This window comes from Mustelus asterias, chromosome 17 (genome assembly GCF_964213995.1).
Source record: "Mustelus asterias chromosome 17, sMusAst1.hap1.1, whole genome shotgun sequence".
Taxonomy (NCBI): Eukaryota; Metazoa; Chordata; class Chondrichthyes; order Carcharhiniformes; family Triakidae; genus Mustelus; species Mustelus asterias.
Window position 1 is genome coordinate 27968900 of NC_135817.1, and position 23235 is coordinate 27992134.

The following is a 23235-nucleotide window of genomic DNA, read 5'->3' on the forward strand; positions in this document are numbered from 1 at the left end:
AATATAGCTCTATACAAAACCAGAGAACATAATACTTCGTGGAAATTCCTCTGCTGCTGAACTGCTTAATAACTATTAATGAACTGTAAGTGCAGGAACTCCTGGAGCTCAGTGTGAGGAGCATTTCCTTGCCATGCGACCTTTACCACCATTTCATCAATTTTAATAAGGTTTGTAACCCAGTCCTTTATGATGCATGCCCAAAACTCTTTTATCTAAATTTCAAAATAAGTATAAAATGTCATTGATACACTCATTAGAATTAATTTTCAACAGAAGAGCAAAGCAACAACATCTGCTGCCATCTAACCTATCTGATAGCTCTGATGCTAACTGATCCACCATTGCATTCATAGAATATCTATTCCAAACTTAAGAAAGAATGTACTGGCTCATTTTCATATCTGTTATTGTGTGATTGACAGAGTGCCCAAGATCTAATGGCCTCCCTATCCATCTTGAACAAAGAGCTCATCTCTTTGGAAGAAGGAACAGGACAAAGGCGTATTTAATGAATGGCAGGACACTAGGAAGCTCAGAGGAACAGATCTATCTTGGTGCACTTATTCATATAATCCCTGAAGGCAGCAGAGCAAATGAACAGGGTATTTGAGAAGGCAGATGGAACACTTGCTTTTCTCAGTTGTGGCATAGAGTATAGGAGTAGGGAGGTTATTTTGGAGCTGTACAGGACATGCTAGGCCACAGCTGGAATATTGTATACAGCTCTGGTCACCTCACTATAGGAAGGATGTGATTACACTAGAGGGGTTACAGACGCAATTCACCAGAATGTTGCCTGGGATAGAGCATTTGAGCTACAAGGAGAGACCAGATAGGCTTGGATTGTTTTCTTTAGAGCAGAGAGAGCTGAGTGGGACATGATTGAGGCGTATAAGGTTATGAGGGGTTTGGACAGGGTGAATAGGGAACAGCTGTTCCCCTTGGTTCAGGGATCAATCACGAAGGGCATAGTTTCAGGGTGAGGGGCAGGCGACTGAGAGAGGAATTGAGAAAAAAAAAATTCACTCAGAGGGTAGTGAGAATCTGGAATGCACCGTCTGGGAAGGTAGTGGAGGCTGGATACCTTACAACCTTTAAAAAATATTTGGATGAGCACCTGAAATATAACATTCAAGAATATGGGACAAGTGCTAGAAAATGGGATTAGCGTGACTTTAGTGGTCATTATGGTCAGTGCAGACTTGATGGGCCAAAGGGCCTTTCTTGCGCTATATGACTCTATTATGGTGCACATGTCCAAATCAAGCTGGCACACGACTTGAAGGGGAACCTGTAGGTGATGCTATGATACTGCTCCTGTCCCTCACGATAGTAAAAGTTGTGAGACAAGAAGGTGTGCCTCAAACTAAGTCCCAGGAGTTGCTGCACAAGGGGTGGAATGGTGGCACAGTGATTAGCACTGTTGCTTCATAGCGCCGGAGACTTGTGTTCAATTCCAGCCTTGGGTGACTATGTGGAGTTTGCACATTCTCCTCGTGTCTGCGTGGGTTTCATAGAACAGAAGAATCTCTACAGTGCAGGAGTAGGCCATTCGGCCCATTGAGTCTGTACCAACCACAATCCCACCCAGGCCCTATTCCCGTAACCCCATGCATTTACCCTAGCTAGTCCCCCTGACACTAAGGGGCATTTTGCATGGCCAATCCACCGAATCCGCACATCTTTGGACTGTGGGAGGAAACCGGAGCACCCGGAGGAAACCCACGCAGACACGGGGAGAACGTGCAAACTCCACACAGACAGTGACCTAAGCTGGGAATTGAACCCGGGTCCTTGGTGCTGTGAGGCCATGATGTGGAGATGCCGGCGTTGGACCGGGGTAAACACAGTAAGAAGTCTCACAACACCAGGTTAAAGTCCAACAGGTTTATTTGGTAGCACAAGCCACTAGCACTGCTCCTTCATCAGGTAAGTGGGAGTTCTGTTCACAAACAGGGCATATAAAGATTGTGAGGCAACAGTGCTAACCACTGTGCCACCGTGCTGTTTCGTCCGGAAGCTCTGGTTTTCTAGCACATCCAAAGATATACAGGTTAGGTGGATTGGCTATGCTAAATTACCCCTTAGTGTCCAAAGATGGGTAGATCAGGGGGATTAGAGGGGTAATTGTGTGGGTTAAGGTGGATGTATAGGTTAGGGGGAAGAGTGTATGGTGGCTAAAATGCTCTTTTGGAGAGTCAGTGCAGACTTGATGGGCCAATCTGTAGGAATTCTACAATGATATTAATGTAGTGCATTGATGGTTAATACACAGGCCAGCAGCAAAGAAATGAATCGCTTTGTCCAAGGTGGTATTGAGTTTCTTGAGCACAGCTATGGTTTCACCGTGAGCTGAAATTCTTCCCACATCCAGATAATTCTGCAAGCTAATATTTAAAGGGAGGTTGGTCCTGAATAGATAAGTGACTGGACCCTCACCAGTGTTATGTGGTATTAGTTAGAACGTCTGCAGTAACGCTGCAGGGCTCTCCAAGTCATACCTATAATACATAGGTAAGTGGGACCTGTCCTTATTAGGAGTGAAATTATTCCATAATGGGCAAATGGAAGTCATGCTTGTGTCAAGCTCCCAGTAGTTTGGTTTGGGACTCCTGATCATGGTGATGAGTTCCCTCATGTATTAAAAACTTAAGACAAATAGTGGACTAAAATACATCAATGCAATTTCCCTTCTTGTCGTAGCAAATTTCACATTCTGATCACCCTTGGGATAAAATAACTTTTTCCTGAATTCTCTTTTGGGTTTATTAGTCACTATCTTATATTTATGGCTCCTCATTACAGTCTCAACAGCAATTGGAAAAAGCTGCTCTACATCTAATCTATCAAACCCTTTCATATTATTGAAATTCTCCATTAGGTCTGCCCTCAAATTTAGAAATCCTGCTTGTCCAATCTTTTCCTGAAAAGTGCAAACTCTCAATTCTGCTGCATATTCCACATGTGTTTTGTAGCTAACCTTTGGCCTAACAAAATGTAAAGAAGTAATTCAAGCATTATTCTGCCAGGGGCATCCTACAAATCAACCATTCAGTATCCTGTTGTAAAGCAGGATCAGGGCACAAAATGAGGCAAGTTGGGTAAGCAGTTAAATGCTGCGGGTACTGGAAATAAAAACAGAAAATGTTGATAGATTAGATGTCCAAGGTGGTATTGAGTTTCTTGAGCATTGCTATGGCTTCACCGTGAGCTGAAATTCTTCCCACTTGGTACCAGATAATTCTGCAAGCCAATGTTTAAAGGGAGGTAGGTTCTGAATAGATAAGCGGCTGGACCCGCTTGTTGAAGAAGGGCTTCACCCAAAACATTTATGGCCCAGAATTTTCTGAACAACACATTGTTATTAATGTGCAGGAGTAGAGTTAAAAGAGAAATCAGGAGGGCAAAAAGGGGTGTGGTAATATAATCAGGGCCTAGTTTTAAGGCTGATTACATTGGATATCCTAAATTAAAGAATTGGGCATATTAAAATCAAACAGTCAAACCTCAGGCAGGCCAGACTTGATGGAAGTCAAATATACAAAGACACAGGAACATGCCTGGGCCTGGCCTACCAATCACCCATCAAGGATCACTGCACTCTACTGAGATCCAGTAGGAGATCATCGCACCCCATTGAAATGCACTGGTCTATTGTTAGAAGCCCAGATCGGGCCAGACTTTCTGTCACCTAAAGTTACCTTATCTGGCAACAAGTTGCATGAAAGCAACACCATGGAGATGGACACCTGGGCGTGGGCCCCAGTGTCCTGTCAGGCAGACATCAAGAAACCCACTGGCTATTGGGACTCCCTCCCAGGATCTCATTGGCCAGAAACCAGAAAAGTTTCTGGAAAGGCAGGCAGGGGGATAAAGTTACGCATCTCAGACACACCAGCAACGAAGACTTGACAAGGAAGGCGACCTTGACCATCCCCTGATTATATTACCACACTCCCTCCTCTTGCTCCAGTGAGTGTCAGCAAACCGGATCACACAATCCTTACCAAACCATCTCAACAAGCAAGTACCCCGAATCCAGGGTTGACGGTATCATCCCTAACCCACAATAGTAACAACAAATTTAAATGAAGTAAAATAATAGAAGTCCTTCGTGGAGAAATGTTTTCAGAAACACACATTTGACCACATGGCGATCAAGCAGTGGTCAGCGCGTAATGTCTTTGAGGCCCTGAGAGAAAAGGAGATGGGTGATCGTGTCGGATGGTTCCCTGAGCAGACTGTCAGTGTCATCTGGCAGAATGCCTCATCACCAGAGCTTACAAACAAGCACCAAGACCTGGCTTGGCTGGTGGTGAGGAGGACACCACCTCCCGTCAGATCCTTCAGCACGTTCGAGGTCTCAACACCGCCGCACGCTGCCCTCGAAGCGGCTGCAGTGTTGATGAGACAGTCGCACACCTCCTTGTGGAATGTGCCTTTGCAAAGAAGATCTGGAGTGAGATGCAATGGTATTTGTCGAGGTTTATCCCTAGCAGCTCAGTGATGCAGGACTCTGTGCTCTACGGGCTGTTTCCAGGGGCGCACACCGAGAGAAATATCAACGGCTGCTGGAGGGTCATCAACTCGATGAAAGACTGACTTTGGTCCGCCCAAAACTTGCTGATCTTCCAGGGCAAAGATTTGTCCTCAACTGAGTGTTGCAGACTGGCACATTCCAAGGCCCAGGACTACGCGCTGAGAGACGCTCTCAAGCTTGGGGCAGCCGCCGCAAAAGCACAATGGGGAAAGGCCACCATTTAAAGCCTTTCAATCAAGACAGACCGAGGGGCCAGTAACTGTAAAAAACCCTTGAACTGCGTAACTGTGTGCAACTCTGTAAAAACAACAGGACACAGTGAAATATGATGAATGTATATAGTTTTTGTTGAAGAACTGAACTGTAATGAATGTAACATCTTGGAACTGAGCATCATTAAGTATTGTAAATATGACTGATTTTTTTTGCACTGTTTGTAATTATTGGAAATGTTGTTTTGCAATGGTTTATTTCAGAGTATTTATGAATAAAGTATATTTTTGAAATAAAAAAAACTGACCCAAGAAGGAAGGAAGGAAGAAGCTTTCATCGAGACTCACCTTTGTGACGACGGACCAGAGGGACTCAGAGAATCAGGCCTGCAGTTTAACCAAACCATCTTTGCGGGTAGTATACTTGAATCTCTTGTTTTATGTGGGTAATTTAAGGGTTAATAGTATTATTATTAATAAACTTATTGAACCTTTACTTGTGTTTGTCCTTTGTCCATCTTGCAAATAAGGGCACCGGGGTAAAACCTTTGACTAAGCAAACTGGTCGAGAGTATCTAAGAATTACAGGTACAACAGGGGACACGAGATTGTTTTGGCAGATAAGGCAAAAGAGAATCCAAAGAGCTTCTATAAATGCATAAAGGCCAGAAGAGTAACTAGGGAGAGAGTAGGGCCTCTTAAGGATCAATAAGGTCATCATTTTGCGGATCCACAAGAGGTGAGTGAGATCCTAAATGAATATTTTTCATCAGTATTTACTGTTGAGAACAGCATGGATGTTAGGGAACTTGGGGAAATAAATAGTGATGTCTTGAGGAGTGTAGATATTACAGAGAAAGAGGTGCTGGAAGTCTTAAAGCGCATCAAGGTAGATAAATCCCCGGGACCTGATGAGTTGTATCCCAGGACATTGAGAGGCTAGGGAGGAAATTGCGGGTCCCCGAGCAGAGATATTTGGATCATCGCTAGTCACAGGTGAGGTGCCTGAAGATTGGTGGCAAATGTTGTGTCTTTGTTTAAAAACGGGGCTGCAAGGAAAAGCCTGGGAACTAAAGGCAGTGAGCCTCAGGTCAGTGGTAGGTATGTTATTGGAAGGTATTTTGAGAGACAGGAACTACAGGCATTTAGAGATGCAAGGATTGATTAGGGACAGTCAGCATGGCTTTGTGAGTGGAAAATCATATCTCACAAATTTGATTGAGTTTTCTGAAGGGGTAACCAAGAAGGTAGATGAGGGCAGTGCAGTTGATGTTGTCTACATGGACTTTAGCAAGGCCTTTAACAAGGTGCCGCATGGTAGGTTGTTGCATAAGGTTAAATTTCACAGGATCCAAGATGAGGTAGCCAAATGGATAGAAAATTGGCTTGATAACATAAGCCAGAGGGTGGTTGTAGAGGGCTGTTTTTCAAACTGGAGGCCTGTGACTAGCGGTGTGCCTCAGGAATCAGTGCTTGGTCCACTGTTATTTGTCATTTATATGAATGATTTGGATGAGAATATAGGAGGCATGGTTAGTAAGTTGCAGATGACATTACGATTGGTGGCATAGTGGACAGTGAAGAAGGTTATCTCGGATTGCAACGGGATCTTGATCAATTAGGCCAGTAGGCTGACGAATGGCAGATGGAGTTTAATTTAGATAAATGCGAGGTGATGCATTTTGGTAGATTGAACCAGGGCAGGACTTACTCAGTTAATGGTAGGGCGTTGGGGAGAGTTACAGAACAAAGAGATCTAGGGGTACAGGTTCATAGCTCTTTGAAAGTGGAGTCACAGGTGGACAGAGTGGTGAAGAAGGCATTCAGCATGCTTGGTTTCATTGGTCAGATCATTGAATACAGGAGTTGTATTCTTGTTGAAGTTATAAGAACATAAGAAATAGGAGCAGGAGGAGGCCATCTAGCCCCTCAAGCCTGCCCCGCCATTCAATAAGATCATGGCTGATCTGATAGTGGTTTAGTTCCACTTACCCACCCGCTCCCCATAACCCTTAATTCCCTTATTGATCAGAAATCTATCTACCTGTGACTTAAACATATTTAACGAGGTAGCCTCCACTGCTTCAATGCGCAGAGAATTCCAGAGATTCACTACCCTCTGAGAGAAGAAGTTCCTCCTCAACTCTGTTCTAAACTGACTCCCCCTTATTTTGAGGCTGTGTCCTCTAGTTCTTGTTTCCTTTCTAAGTGGAAAGAATCTCTCTGCCTCTACCCTGTCTAGCCCCTTCATTATCTTATATGTCTCTATAAGATCTCCCCATAGCCTTCTAAACTCCAACGAGTATAGGCCCAATCTACTCAATCTCTCCTCATAAGCCAATCCCCTCATCTCCGGTATCAACCTGGTGAACCTTCTCTGTACTCCCTCCAAGGCCAATATGTCCTTTCGCAAATATATCCTTTCGCAAGTTGTACCAGACATTGGTACAGCCACACTTGGAATACTGTGTACAGTTCTGGTTACCCTATTAGCGAAAGGATATTATTAAACTAGAAAAAGAGTGCAGAAAAGATTTACTAGGGTGCTACCGGGACTTGATGATTTGAGTTATAAGGAGATACTGGATAGACTGGGACTTTTTTCTCTGGGGCATAAAAGGTTGAGGGGTGATTTTAGAGGTCTATAAAATAATGAGGGGCATAGATCAGCTAGATGGTCAATATGTTTTCCCAAAGGTAGGGGAGTCTAAATCTAGAGGGCATAGGTTTCAGGCGAGAGGAGAGAGATACAAAAGTGTCCAGAGGTTCAATTATTTCACCCAGAGGGTGGTGTCTGGAACAAGCTGCCAGAGGTAGTAGTAGAGGCAGGTACAATTTTGTCTTTTAAAAAGCATTTAGACAGTTACATGGGTAAGATGGCATAGACGGATATGGGCCAAATGCAGGCAATTGGGACTAGCTTAGGGGTTTAAAAAAAAGGGCACCATCGACAAGTTGTGCCGAAGGGCCTGTTTCCATGCTGTAAACCTCTATGACTCTATTTAAGTCAGTCAGTAACTTGTGGCAAGGAAGTGATATCCCGTGAATTGTGACATTCAAGTGAGCTTCGTGAAAACAGCATCTCGCCTTCAATGTCCCTGTGAGTTACGTGATATTGGGCATTTAAACATTAATTGCCCATTAAACTCACCAGAGAAAATTTAGTAATTAATCTCACAAAGTACCCTTCCAATGAATTATATTATATGTCAATCAACCACCACTGCCCAGAAACTGAACAATTAAAAGCATGGAATCTTATTCCTTCAGTTCAGGTTGTGGATTGTTTCAAGAGATTGCAAAATTGTAATGTATTTTTTTAAAAATCTTATCTTTTGCCCCTTTTAAAAAAAATCTCTCTTTTACTCAAACCTTCATTTCCCTCTATTTCAGTACCCGATTTGACATTGAATTCACCAACCTATTCACCACTCACCTTTTTCCTGTTTGTCGCTCAATCCTTCAATCACATCAGTTAACAATATACTCGTTGGCTGCCCCATTCATCCAGATCAAAAATGCCCTATTTCCATTTCTGTACCAATTTAACCTCTCTTTTCCAGCAACCTTATGGACAAAATTTGGTAAATTGCATCCTTCAGGGCAAACATTAGAACATCCTGCTTCAGCAAATTTTAGCTGATCCAAAACTTGCCATTTCCCTCTACAGATGCTAAGTGACTTGCTATTTATTTCCAGCAATTTCCAATTTTTGCTCCTGGAGGCGGTGGGAGAAGGAGAGTCTCAGTTTCAAAGAGAACCAGCCCAGAAATCAAATGTCCAAAATTCTTGAACAGATGTTTTAGTATGCGTATTATACATTGTGACACAAGATGAAATAGAACAGCAAAAATGATCTTGGTTTCTTGGGAATGGTGATTGCAGACAGTACACCCAGGCAAAGACGACTTGCTTGGAACCTCCACAAGATCTCAACGTCACTCCCCTGTTACCAAGATTTCACAGTAACTTCATTGCAGTATGACTAGTCTTGTGACTAATAAATAATCTTTAAAAATTTAAAGATGTCAACATCCTACGAGACCTCACCTACTCCACTCAGGTTCTTGCCCCCAATCCCAAAACTCGAATCTCTCCCCCCGCCCCCCCCAACACGCCCACATCCCAGGATCTCACCCCAATCCCCCCCTCATTCTGGGATCTCACCATCAAACACCAACTCCTCCTCCCTTCATGACAGGATCACGCTCCCAATTTGCAACCCTCCACCCAGGGATTTTGACCTAATTCCTCCACCCAGGATATCGCGAGCAATCAACACCCCCCCCTCCCCCCAGGATCTCACTCCCAATCTGCTCCACCCCAGGATCTCACTCCAATCCACTCCACCCCAGGATTTCACCCCAAATCCACAGCCCCCCTACCCCAGGATCGCACTCCCCATCGTATCCTGGGATCACAGCTTCAATCCCCCCGCCCCGCCCTGGGATTTCACCCCCAAATCCCATCCAAGGATCCCATGCTCAATCCCCACACACCCCACCCCCGGCGATCTCGCCCCCAATCCCCCTCCCACCCCGGGTATCTCGCACTTAATTCCCCACTGGGGAACTTGCCCCCAATTCCCCCTTCCGGGATCTCAACCCCAATCCTCCCCCCCCGGGATCTCACCCCCAAGGATCCCAACCAATTTTCCGCCCGGGTTCTCACCCCCAATTCTCCCCCCCAGGAACTCACCCCCCCCCCCCCCCACAGGATCTCACCCCCAATTCTCCTTCCCCTCCCCTCCCGGGGATCTCACCCCCAATTCTTCCTCCCCTTCTGGGGATCTCACCCCCAATTCTTCCTCCCCTCCTGGGGATCTCACCCCCAATTCTCCTCCCCCTCCCCTCCCGGGGATCTCACCCCCAATTCTTCCTCCCCTTCTGGGGATCTCACCCCCAATTCTCCCCCCCCCCCTCCCAGGGATCTCACCCCAATTCTTCCCCCTCCCGGGGATCTAACCCCAATTCTTCCCCCTCCCGGGGATCTAACCCCAATTCTCCCCCCCCCCGCCCCCCTTCTGGGGATCTCACCCCAAATTGTCTTCCCCCCCCCCCCCCTCGGAGATCTCCCCCCCAATTCCTCCCCCCCAATTCCTCCCCCTCCTGCCCCAGGGGGCTGATTTTCGGCGAGATCGGGAGAAGGGCGCGGGCGCTGAGCCCATGACAAAGGAAGAGGGAGCCGGTACCTTGGCATCGTATAAAACCTTGGCCTTTGTCGGGTCTGGCTCGAAGCAGAGGACTCGTTCTCCTTTCCGAAATTTAAATTTCATTCCCCGAGTGTTCATTTGGTCATGATGGAGCAGGAGGAGGGGAAGGGGGAGGGGGGGGGGGCGTGTGGGAGAAGCCGAAACCGTTAACCCTTTCACTGCCGCTGGCTCGGTCGCACAAAGCGTTTCCACTCGGCAGCGGACACCGGCACCTGCCGGGACAGCTATTTAAACACAGGACCCCGACATGTCAGGCACCGGCCTGGACAGCCCAGTTAGGGGTCTTCGCATGACTGTTAGCGCAGGATTCAAATTGCCAGCGTCTCTTATCGAGTGTGTTAATATATCTATAGGGCCGAGTGTGAGTGAGCAGGAACAGCTTTCCTCCCTCGGAGAAACAATGTTCATTGACCTCAGAGAGAGATAATGTAGTGACGGGTTTCGGGAGTTGTAGTTATCAGGCATCTCAAGCTCGAACCCCCTCCGGACAACAACTCCCAGAAACCCGTGCGCAGAGGCAACTCGGTGGTGATCAGAGTGTCTGGCGTGCAGAGCAATTGTCTTTGTTACTAAAGCTGTTCATTGGCAGAAAAGAACAGACTATTCAGTTTTTCCCTTCTTGCGTGCCACCGAGCCAGCCCCGTTACACAACTGAGGGTCATGATGTGGGGATGCCAGCGTTGGACTGGGGTAAACACAGTAAGAAGTCTCACAACACCAGGTTAAAGTTCAACAGGTTTATTTGGTAGCAAAAGCCACTGGCTTTCGGAGCGCTGCTCCTTCGTCAGGTAAGTAGGAGTTCTGTTCACAAACTGGACATATAAAACACACGAACTCAATTTACAAAATAATGGTTGGAATGTGAGTCTTTACAGGTAATCAAGTCTTAAAGGTACAGACAATGTGAGTGGAGAGAGTGTTAAGCACAGGTTAAAGAGATGTGTATTGTCTCCAGCCAGGACAGTTAGTGAGATTTTGCAAGTCATGGGGGTTACAGGTAGTGTGACATGAACCCAAGATCCCAGTTGAGGCCGTCCTCATGTGTGCGGAACTTGGCTTTTACCCGGGTCGCAAGAATGGGAATCTTGCATGATACCACTACACCAGCCAAGTTCCGAACAAAGAACAGTACAGCAGAGGAAACAGGCCCTTCGGCCCTCCAAGCCTGTGCCGCTCCTTGGTCCAACCAGACCAATCGTTTGTATCGTTCCATTCCCAGGCTGCTCATGTGACTATCTAGGTAAGTCTTAAACGATGTCACCGTGCCTGCCTCCACCACCCTACTTGGCAGCGCATTCCAGGCCCCCACCACCCTCTGTGTAAAAAACATCCCTCTAATATCTGAGTTATACTTTGCGCCTCTCACCTTGAGCCCGTGACCCCTCGTGAACGTCACTTCTGATCTGGGAAAAAGCTTCCCACCGTTCACCCTATCTATCCCCTTCATAATCTTGTACACCTCTATTAGATCTCCCCTCATTCTCCGTCTTTCCAGGGAGAACAACCCCAGTTTACCCAATCTCTCCTCATAGCTTAGACCCTCCATACCAGGCAACATCCTGGTAAACCTTCTCTGCACTCTAACGCCTCCACGTCCTTCTGGTAGTGTGGCGACCAGAACTGGACGCAGTACTCCAAATGTGGCCTAACCAGCGTTCTATACAGCTGCATCATCAGACTCCAGCTTTTATACTCTATACCCCGTCCTATAAAGGCAAGCATACCATATGCCTTCTTCACCACCTTCTCCACCTGTGTTGCCACCTTCAAGGATTTGTGGACTTGCATACCTAGGTCCCTCTGTGTTTCTATACTCCTGATGACTCTGCCATTTATTGTATAACTCCTCCCTACATTATTTCTTCCAAAATGCATCACTTCGCATTTATCCGGATTAAACTCCATCTGCCACCTCTCCGCCCAATTTTCCAGCCTATCTATATCCTGCTGTATTGCCCGACAATGCTCTTCGCTATCCGCAAGTCCAGTCATCTTCGTGTCATCCGCAAACTTGCTGATTACACCAGTTACACCTTCTTCCAAATCATTTATATATATCACAAATAGCAGAGGTCCCAGTACAGAGCCCTGCGGAACACCACTGGTCACAGACCTCCAGCCGGAAAAAGACCCTTCGACCACTACCCTCTGTCTCCTATGGCCAAGCCAGTTCTCCACCCATCTAGCCACTTCTCCTTGTATCCCATGAGCCTTAACCTTCTTAACCAACCTGCCATGTGGGACTTTGTCAAATGCCTTACTGAAATCCATATAGACGACATCCACGGCCCTTCCTTCATCAACCGTTTTTGTCACTTCCTCAAAAAACTCCACCAAATTTGTAAGGCACGACCTCCCTCTTACAAAACCATGCTGTCTGTCACTAATGAGATTGTTCCCTTCTAAATGCACATACATCCTGTCTCTAAGAATCCTCTCCAACAACTTCCTTACCACGGACGTCAAGCTCACCGGCCTATAATTTCCTGGATTATCCCTGCTACCCTTCTTAAACAACGGGACCACATTCGCTATCCTCCAATCCTCCGGGTCCTCACCCGTGTCCAAAGAAGCGACAAAGATTTCCGTCAGAGGCCCAGCAATTTCATCTCTCGTCTCCCTGAGCAGTCGAGGATAGATGCCATCAGGCCCTGGGGCTTTGTCAGTTTTAATGTTCCCTAAAAAACCTAACACTTCCTCTCTTGTAATGGAGATTTTCTCTAACGGGTCAACACCTCCCTCCGAGACACTCCCGGTTAACACGCCCCTCTCCTTCGTGAATACCGATGCAAAGTATTCATTTAGGATCTCCCCTATTCCCTTGGGTTCTAAGCATAATTCCCCTCCTTTGTCCCCGAGAGGTCCGATTTTCTCCCTGACAACTCTTTTGTTCCTAACATATGAATAGAATGCCTTAGGATTCTCCTTAATCCTGCCTGCCAAGAACATCTCGTGACCTCTTTTTGCCCTTCTAACTCCCCGTTTGAGTTCTTTCCTACTCTCTCTGTATTCCTCCAGAGCTCCATCTGTTTTCAGTTGCCTGGACTTAACGTACGCCTCCCTTTTCATTTTAATCAGATCCTCAATTTCCCTGGTTATCCACGGCTCTCGAATCCTACCTTTCCTATCTTTCCTTTTTACAGGCACATGCCTATCCTGCAGCCTTATCAATAGTTCCTTAAAAGACTCCCACATGCCAGACGCGGACTTACCCTCGAACATCCTCTCCCAATCAACATCCACCAATTCCTGCCTAATCCGGCTATAGTTAGCCTTCCCCCAATTTAGCACCCTGCCCGTAGGACAGCACTCATCCTTGTCCATTACTATCCTAAAGTTAACAGAGTTGTGGTCACTATTTGCCACATGTTCCCCTACCGAAACTTTGACGACCTGACCGGGCTCATTTCCCAGAACTAGGTCCAGTATAGCCCCCTCTCTAGTCGAACTATCTACATACTGTTCCAAAGAACCTTCCAGTATACATTTTACAAATTCCTCCCCGGCCGGACCCCCAGCTCTAAGCACTTTCCAGTCTGTGCCAGGGAAATTAAAGTCCCCCACTACAACAATCCTATTTTTTCTGCACCTATCCAGAATCTCCTGACATATCCTTTCCTCCACTTCCCGTGGGCTGTTGGGTGGTCTGTAGTACACCCCCAGCATAGTGACTGCACCCTTCCTGTTTCTGAGTTCCACCCACAGCGACTCAGTACATGACCCCTCTAAGTTGTCTACCCTCTGCACCGCGGTAATATGCTCCTTAACTAATATCGCTACTCCCCCACCTTTTTTAGCCCCTCCTCTGTCTCGCCTAAAACACTTATACCCCGGAATATTCAGCTGCCAGTCCTGTCCTTTTAACCAAGTTTCCGTCACCGCAACCACATCCAAATTCCGCATAAGCATTAAGGCCCCAAGTTCGTCTGTTTTACCCGTTACGCTCCTCTCATTGAAGCAGATGCACTCCAGACCTCCAGGCCCAATCAGGTCATCCTCCTCCAGAGTGCTCCTCTTCTTAGCTAGCCTTGCCCTGGCCCCCAGCTCAACCCCAGCCTCAGTATTTACTGACCTACTGTTTTGTTCCCCACCCCCCTGCCACACGAGTTTAAATCCTGCCGAAACACTCTAGCAAAACTCCCAGCCAGGATATTTGCTCCCTTCCAGTTAAGGTGTAACCCATCCTTTCTGTACAGTTGCCATCCTAACTTGAAGATTTCCCAGTTATCTATGAATTTAAAACCCTCCCTCTTGCACCAGTCCTTTAGCCACGCGTTCAACTGTAGAATCTCCCTGTTCCGAGCCTCACTTGCACTAGACACCGGGAGCAGTCCAGAGATTGCTACCCTGGAGGCCTTACTTTTTAGCCTAGCACTCAACTCCCTGAATTTCTCTCTTCCTACCTACATCATTTTCACCAATGTGTATAATCACATCCTTTTGACTACCTTCCTTTTAAAATATGCTTCCTACCCTCTCGGAGACATCCAGTACCCCGGCACCAGGGAGGCAGACTACCATCCTGGATTCTCGTTCACTCCCACAGAACCGCCTGTCCGTGCCTCTAACCATTGTTTCCCTCACAACTATCGCTCTCCTAAACCCCTTCTTTCCCTTCCAGACCCCTGAGCCTGTCTCCGTGGAGGCGATCTGGTCCTCGTGGCTTACCCCTGGAGGGTCATCCCCCTCCACAGAATCCAAAACAATATACCTATTTTGGAGGGGGACAACCACAGGGGATCCCTCCACAGACTGCTCACTCCCTTCCCTTCTCCCATCTGTTGCCCATCCCTTTCTTTTATGGAGACTGCCACTGGGGTACTTTCTGGCACATCACCCTTCTGACTATTACCCCTCCTAACTGTGACCCATGTGTCTTCCTTCCGAGACCCTGGTGTCACTACCTGACTATAACTTTTATCTATTAATCTCTCATTTTCCCTAACTAAACTGAGTTCATCGAGCCTCAGCTCCAGCTCCCTTACATGATCCTTCACGAGTTGCAGTTCCACGCATCTGGGACAGATATGGACTTCCGGGAGGCAAGTTGTCTCCAGGAACTCCCACATCCCACACCGAATGCAGTATACTGGCCTCCCACTCATACCAGCCATGTCCTTTTTAGTTTTTGGGAGATAAAACAAAAAAGGGGGTGTAACAGAAGAAAAACAAACAACCTTCCTCGCCTTCGCCGAAGCCCTGTGAGCCAAAGCCCTTACAGCTCACACTCTGCTCCCTGCTCACTCCGCTGCCCGCTCAAAAGTGCGGCCTGCTTTTAAACCCTCCAAAAAACCTCCCCAGGCTGCTCCTGGGCCTACTTCCTGTTTTGAAAAAAAACCTCCGATTTTTAAGCCAAATTTAACTGAAAAATAAATAAATAAATTGCAGACACAATCTCTCTTACCCTCAGCCTGCTTCTGTGGAATAATGAGGCTGAAACCTCCAAGGTAAGCCCTTTTTAAACCTTCCCCAGGCTGCTCCTGGGCCTACTTCCTGTTTTGAAAAAAACCTTTTAAAATTAGCCCTTTTTAAACCTTCCCCAGGCTGCTCCTGGGCCTACTTCCTGTTTTGAAAAAAAACCTCCTTTTTAAATTAGCCCTTTTTAAACCTTCCCCAGGCTGCTCCTGGGCCTATTTCCTGTTTTGAAAAAAAACCTCCTTTTTAAATTAGCCCTTTTTAAACCTTCCCCAGGCTGCTCCTGGGCCTACTTCCTGTTTTGAAAAAAAACCTCCTTTTTAAATTAGCCCTTTTTAAACCTTCCTCAGGCTGCTCCTGGGCCTACTTCCTGTTTTGAAAAAAAACCTCCTTTTTAAATTAGCCCTTTTTAAACCTTCCTCAGGCTGCTCCTGGGCCTACTTCCTGTTTTGAAAAAAAACCTACTTTTTAAATTAGCCCTTTTTAAACCTTCCCCAGGCTGCTCCTGGGCCTACTTCCTGTTTTGAAAAAAAACCTCCTTTTTAAATTAGCCCTTTTTAAACCTTCCTCAGGCTGCTCCTGGGCCTACTTCCTGTTTTGAAAAAAACCTCCAATTTTTAAGCCAAATGTAACTGAAAAATAAATAAATAAAATGCAGACACAATCTCTCTTACCCTCAGCCTGCTCCTGTGGAACAATGAGGACGGCCTCAACCGGGATCTTGGGTTCATGTCACACTATCTGTAACCCCCACGACTTGTCTGGGCTTGCAAAATCTCACTAACTCTCCTGTCTGGAGACAATACACATCTCTTTAACCTGTGCTTAATGCTCTCTCCACTCACATTGTCTGTATCTTTAAGACTTGATTACCTGTAAAGACTTGCATTCCAACCATTATTTTGTAAATTGAGTTTGTGTCTTTATATGCCCTGCTTGTGAACAGAACTCCCACTTACCTGACGAAGGAGCAGTGCTCCGAAAGCTAGTGGCTTTTGCTACCAAATAAACCTGTTGGACTTTAACCTGGTGTTGTGAGACTTCTTACGTAACTGAGGGGGTATTGAATTTGATTTATTATTGTCATATGTATTGGTATTCAGTGAAATGTATTGTTTCTTGTGCCCTACAGACAACGCATACTGTTTGTGGAGTGCATAGGGGAGAAGGAAAGGATAGGGTGCCAAATATGGTTTTAGTTACAGGTAGGTGGAGAGAAAGATCAGCCTAATATATATGATGGCCATTCAAAAGTCAGATGGCAGCAGGGAAGAAGCTGTTTTTGAGTCAGTTAGTGCGTGTTTTCAGAAGATTTCCAAATCACATTAGGAAATTGAAGCATGCAGTCAGATTAGACATGAGGAGGAAGAACAAAGTCATTGTTGCAGATTTTAATTGTACTGTTTACCAGGACAGGTAAGGAAGAAGTTCATGGAATGTTTGCTTGCAAATTTTTTAAAAGTTTATTTATGTCACAAGTAGACTTGCATTAACACTGCAATGAAGTTACTATGAAAGTCCCTCCAGTCACCATAGACTGGTGACTATTCGGGTACAGTAAGGGAGAATTTAGCATAGCCAATGCACTTAACCAGCATGCCTTTCAGACTGGGAGGAAACTAGAGCACCCGGAGGAAACCCATGCAGACATGGTGAGAATGTGCAGGCTCCATACAGGCTGGGAATTGAACTCAGGTCCCTGATGCTGTGAGACAGCAGTGCTAACCACTTTGCCACCGTGCTGCATTACATCTTACTGCATAGATGATCACAAGGGTCACACTGATTAGCACTGCTGTCTCACAGCGGTGGGGACCCAGGTTTGACTCTGGCCTTGGGTGACTGGGTGCATGTCCTTCCCATGTCTGTGTGGGTTTCCTCCAGGTGTTCCAGTTTCCTTCCACACTGCAAAGGTGTGCTGGTTAGGCAGATTGGCAATGCTAACTTACCTCCTAATGTCCAAAGATGTGTAGGTTAGGTAGATTAGCCATGGTAAATCAAGTAGATATTATGGTATCCTATCAAGTAATTTTGAAGTAGTCAATGTGGCAGCCAATCTACCCACAGAAAACCTCTACAAACAGCAGTTTGACCATATCCTAATGACCATATCCTAATGGTGTTGATTGACCAGTATGCTGTGCATAATTCCTGTGCTCTTTGGAACCTACCTGAGAACAGAAGGGACCTCGGTTTAATGCCTTATCTGAGAAATGGCATCTACAACAGTGGAACACTCCCTCAGTGCTGTGTTGCATTGTGAGCCCAGATATTTATGCTCAAATGTGGAGTGTAAGTAGACCTCACAATCTACTGGCTCAGAGGTGAGAGCATTACCTACTGAGACAGGGGCTACTGCTGCAAGGCAGCCGACGGTCACAAACCTGTACATAGTTTCTCTTAATCAATAAATACCTTTTGTTCCTAATGAAGCCTGAAGCATCTTGACGATGCCTGAAGTGCCACTCCTGGTCAAGCTACCATTGTTTCAGTATTTTTCAGACATGAAAAACAGGCATTTTTCATTAAAACATGGAGTGATGTGATAGAAGTGTTCAAAATCATGAAGTTTAGGCAGGATTAAAAAGCGGCAGCATGGTGGCATAGTGGTGAGCACTGCTGCCTCAGAGCGTCAGGGACCTGGGTTCAAATCCAGCCTTGGGTCACTGTCTTTGGAGTTTGCATGTTCTCCCTGTGTCTCTGGGTTTCCTCCCACAGTCCAAAGATGTCTGGGTTAAGTTGATTGGCCATGCTAAATTGCCCCTCAGTGGGGTAAATACGTGGGTTTGCAGGGATAGAGCCTGGGTGAAATTGTGGTTGCCGCAGACTCGATGGGCCAAATGGTCTCCTTCTGTACTGTCAGGATTGTATTGGGGGCAACACGGTGGCATAGTGGTTAGCACTGCTGCCTCACAGCGCCAGGGACCCGGATTCAATTCTGGCCTCGGGTTGCTGTCTGTGCAGAGTTTTCATGTTCTCCCTGTGTCTGCGTGGGTTTCCTCTGGGTGCTCCGATTTCCCCTCTCACTCAAAAGATGTGCGGGTTAGGTTGATTGGCCATGCTAAATTGACCATTAGTATCAGGGCGATTAGCAGAGTAAATATGTGGGGTTACAGGGATAGGGTCTGGGTGGGATTGTGGTCGGTGCTGACTTGATGGGCCGAATGACCTCTTTCTGCACTGTATGATTCTCTGATTCAATAATTAATAGCAGACTCTTTCCAATGGCAGAGAAGTCAAGAATGAGGAACCAGATACAAGATTAATTACAAACAATATGGGTCAGTAAAGATGGGGGTGATGGGTGAGCTGGGTATGATCCTGGATAAGAATTTTGGAAGAGCTGGAGAGTGTAAGATGGGAGATCAGAAGAACAGTATCAGCGTAATCACTGCTCAATATGGCAAACACAGTAAGAAGTCTCACAACAGCAGGTTAAAGTTCAACAGGTTTATTTGGTAGCAAAAGCCACTAGCTTTCGGAGCGCTGCTCCTTCGTCAGGTAAGTGGGAGTTCTGTTCACAAGCAGGGCATATAAAGACACAAACTCAATTTACAAAATAATGGTTGGAATGCAAGTCTTTACAGGTAATCAAGTCTTAAAGATACAGACAATGTGAGTGGAGAGAGCGTTAAGCACAGGTTAAAGAGATGTGTATTGTCTCCAGACAGGACAGTTAGTGAGATTTTGCAAGCCCAGGGCAAATCGTGGGGGTTACAGATAGTGTGACATCAACCCAAGATCCCGGTTGAGGACGACCTCATGTGTGCAGAACTTGGCTATCAGTCTCTGCTCAGCGACTCTGCGTTGTCATGTGTCGTGAAGGCCGCCTTGGAGAACACTTACCCGAAGATCAGAGGCTGAATGCCCGTGACCGCTCAAGTGTTCCCCAACACTTCAACTACCCAGCCTTCAGGAGAACAGTGACCACGACATCACACAACCCTGCCACAGCAACCTCTGCAAGACGTGCCGGATCATCGACACGGATGCCATCATCTCACGTGAGAATACCATCCACCAGGTACACGGTACATACTCTTGCAACTCGGCCAACGTTGTCTACCTAATACGCTGCAGGAAAGGATGTCCCAAGGCATGGTACATTGGGGAGACCATGCAGATGCTACGACAACGGATGAATGAACACCGCTCGACAATCACCAGGCAAGAGTGTTCCCTTCCTGTTGGGGAACACTTCAGCGGTCACGAGCATTCAGCCTCTGATCTTCAGGTAAGCGTTCTCCAAGGCGGCCTTCACGACAACGCAGAGTCGCTGAACAGAGACTGATAGCCAAGTTCCGCACACATGAGGACGGCCTCAACCGGGATCTTGGGTTCATGTCACACTATCTGTAACCCCCACTCTTTGTCTGGGCTTGCAAAATCTCACTAAATCTCCTGTCTGGAGACAATACACATCTCTTTAACCTGTGCCTAATGCTCTCTCCATTCACATTGTCTGTACCTTTTAAGACTTGACTACCTGGAAAGACTCATTCCAACCATTATTTTGTAAATTGAGTTTGTGTCTTTATATGCCCTGTTTGTGAACAGAACTCCCACTTACCTGACGAAGGAGCAGCGCTCCGAAAGCTTGTGGCTTTTGCTACCAAATAAACCTGTTGAACTTTAACCTGGTGTTGTGAGACTTCTTACTGTGTTTACCCCAGTCCAACGCCGGCATCTCCACAATATGGCAAAGGCTGGGATGAGCCAGAGGCAGGCCATGTGGGTAATTGTAACATGTTATGGGATCAAATAGGACACCAAGATTGCAAACAATCTAAGACACTGGCGAGGAGGGGGTAGAATTGATGGGAAGGATAGGTAGTGGGATGGCAATGGGTAACACAATGGTTTCACAACTGTGGACTCAGTCTGTCCCACCAGTAGGCAATTTCTGTTTGTCTTTGTGTTGAAATGCTCATTTGTTAGGATGTAAATGCACTGAGTATAAACCTGACTCAACAGTAACCTTTTGTTCTCTCAGACTAGCTGGCATTATGCTGTTGACCTTTAAAGGCAAAATGGAAGCACCTAAGGAGTAATCCAGCAATTTATTTCTGCTGTCTTGGTAAGGTGCTAATTACAAATGAGCCAAACAAGCTGATTTGACGTCTAACGGTAACCATGGTAATGGGCTTTGACTCAGTTAATAATGTAAGAAGGACTGCTCATTGGTTGTCTTTCTGATAAAGGTTGATGACACAGAAAGGTGCAACTTCCAGTCTGTGGGTGAAAAGTCAATCATGGTCACAGTGGAGAAAGTGATGAAATAGCCTTTTTGTTGCTCGGCAAATTCTCATTTGTCCACTTCCTCTTTGTTTCTTGTTCTGTCGCTGAAACCATTTGATAGGACAACATCATGTTTTCAAGTCTGGGAGGCAGTTTGACAATTGACACATCAATACTGAGCCTCGCAAACTGCTATTTCTCCTGAATACTTATTATGATACATAAAGTTAAAATATTTACATGACTCATATAGCTTTGCAAGACTGTAAATGAAAAGCAGCTCGTAAAAACCCTGGCTATATTTACAATCTACTCCTGATAATTCAGTTATTTCCCACACTAAGTATATTTGATTATTCCAGATACTTGAATTAAATAATATAAATGATGGTAAAATGGGAATGTAGTGCTTAGAAAATCAAATTACTGGATAATTTGAATTAAGCAACATTGAATTGAGAGTAGAATATTCATGAAAAAATGTTAAGCATGATTGAACTGACTCATTTGCAGCTGCCATATATTATGCCAGCTTGGCATAAACTGATCATTTGTTTCTTATGCTTACCAATACCCTGGCTTTCTTATCAATTACCAAATGCTAGCATTTTTAAATGTACTTTACTCACTGATGTAAATGGAAAAGTCCTCCATTGAACTGTGGAAGCAGCCTGTTATAACATCCATTTCTAATATATTTTTAAAATTTCAGCTGCGCAAATCTCATGTCTATTCTGCTTGACCTTTTCAGAAGCCATAAACTTGAATCCAGGGAAAAGTTTGCTATTATGATCATGCTTTATTTTGCACTGCCTTTGACACTATAATTCCAGAATCGGTCAATACCACAATTGTGCTGGGATGATCAATGGTACTGAGAGACTAGATTACTATTTATACTAATAATGGCTTTATAATAATGATAACCATCATTTATGCCTTCAGACCTTGAGACCCCATAGAGACTGAAAATTTAGAAATATGTTCAAATTTCTAATGACTGACTGGAAGGATCACATAATAAGATTTCAAGTTTTAAGACTTGAAATAATCGTAATAGCAATATTGAATAAACACTTCACGAGGCAACGTATATTCTAAGCTACAGAACGAACCTCCCCCATTTAACTTCACAGATCTGAAAATCTGATGTTACTGTTGTATTTTTACATAATCTCTTCAGTCCGAAGTGATTTGTAGCTCCTGATGTCTTACTTTCTTTTTTGTCCAGATAATTTTCAGCCCCTGAACTGACATTCGCAGTGAGGGTTAGCCTGGAGATTCCTCACTCCAGCTAAAGCTCGATTAATCTTCCAGCATCCTTCACATCCTAATGATTTTGATTGGTTCAATCCAAGCACAGGTTCCCACAAGCATTCTGTGTGATGAACAAGAGACCAGCTGGCTCTATCTCTCTGCTCTTTCTCTCATATTATTGTAGACTGATGTTTCTGTCAGGTTCAGTGATACCTTAGAAAATCCAATACTGCAGTGGCTTGCTATGGCCTGTTCCTCTCTCAAAGCCCAGCCCCATGGCGACATGAATCATATTGGTCTTCATATTTGTATCCAGGGAGAAATGCTCATTAGCTATCCTTTAGGCCCCCAACTCCATTCTATCTTGAAATTAAATAGACAATTAAAAGTATAACTGTTCATAAAACCTGACATGCCCAAAACCACCTTCTGTGACTTGGAAACTAAGTCTATCCATCAGCAGTGCAGCTCCTCAGGTCATTGTTTACAGATGTGAACATCTTGCACATTCTTCCCAGTAAAATAATCTGCCCCTCCCCCATCCCTTTTGAACCTTAACAACCAAGTGACCCAAGCTTGTTGTCAGGCATGATTCAGAGCTGTTCATATGACTCAATTCCTCCATTTTACCCTAAAGGGACCATGTCAAAACATTACAAACTTATAAGCTTTGTGTTTGTAACATTGTTAATGGTGCAGCACTTACATTAGAAGTAATGTGCTTGAAGAGCTATCAGTGCATGCTCAACAAACCTGGCTTTGATATGGAAGACAGGGCTCCGTATGTGTACTCTGGCACCCAAATGGAATGCTGTTCACCATCTCCAATTCTAATTGAACTGATTAATGCCAGCTTTGGAAGGTGGTTCACTGTATCACAAGAGTTTTACAAAGATATTAAAGATAATACATTAAAGTTAAAAATGGTATCTTTATAATAAGGTCAACAGTAGGTAGATTCCAGTTCCTAGTGGTTTGTATGGAGACATCAATCTTGACCATAGTGATGGTGAAGTACTACTTGGTGGCTACATTGATCCCAGTGTGGAGAACAAAAATAAATGAAAATACTTTTGAAGACGATCCAATGACCTCTGTTAGAATTATGTTTGTGTTGGCTTTGAGGAGGAGCTTGCTCATCAATTATGGCACATTATAGATGAATATTGCATTCGTATATGATCTCCAGGCTACAGGATCAGATACTCCAGAGCCAGACACGCTATGGAGGTGTATGACGTGTCACATATTCATATTCTCTTCCTTTCTTCCTATGTTATCAAATGTGATAATGTCAAAAGCAGGTTGCAGAACTGCTGCTCTAGCACACTCAGCTTATTTTGTCCGTAAGACCCACC

The 23235-nt window shown here is 45.3% G+C and overlaps 1 protein-coding gene across 3 annotated transcripts in view; it reads right to left on the bottom strand.

The window, feature by feature from the left end:
* Window positions 1-10203, bottom strand: part of LOC144506391 (MSL complex subunit 3-like) — a 67366-nt gene extending 57163 nt beyond the window's left edge. The window contains exon 1 of one of the 3 annotated variants that reach the window (XM_078232427.1): window positions 9947-10203. In XM_078232427.1, coding sequence (XP_078088553.1) covers window positions 9947-10045 — 99 coding nt within the window. In that variant the 5' untranslated portion in view covers window positions 10046-10203. The remainder of the gene's footprint in view (window positions 1-9946) is intronic. The other 2 variants (XM_078232429.1, XM_078232428.1) reach the window with 2 other exon arrangements.
* Between the last annotated feature and the right edge of the window lie 13032 nt (window positions 10204-23235).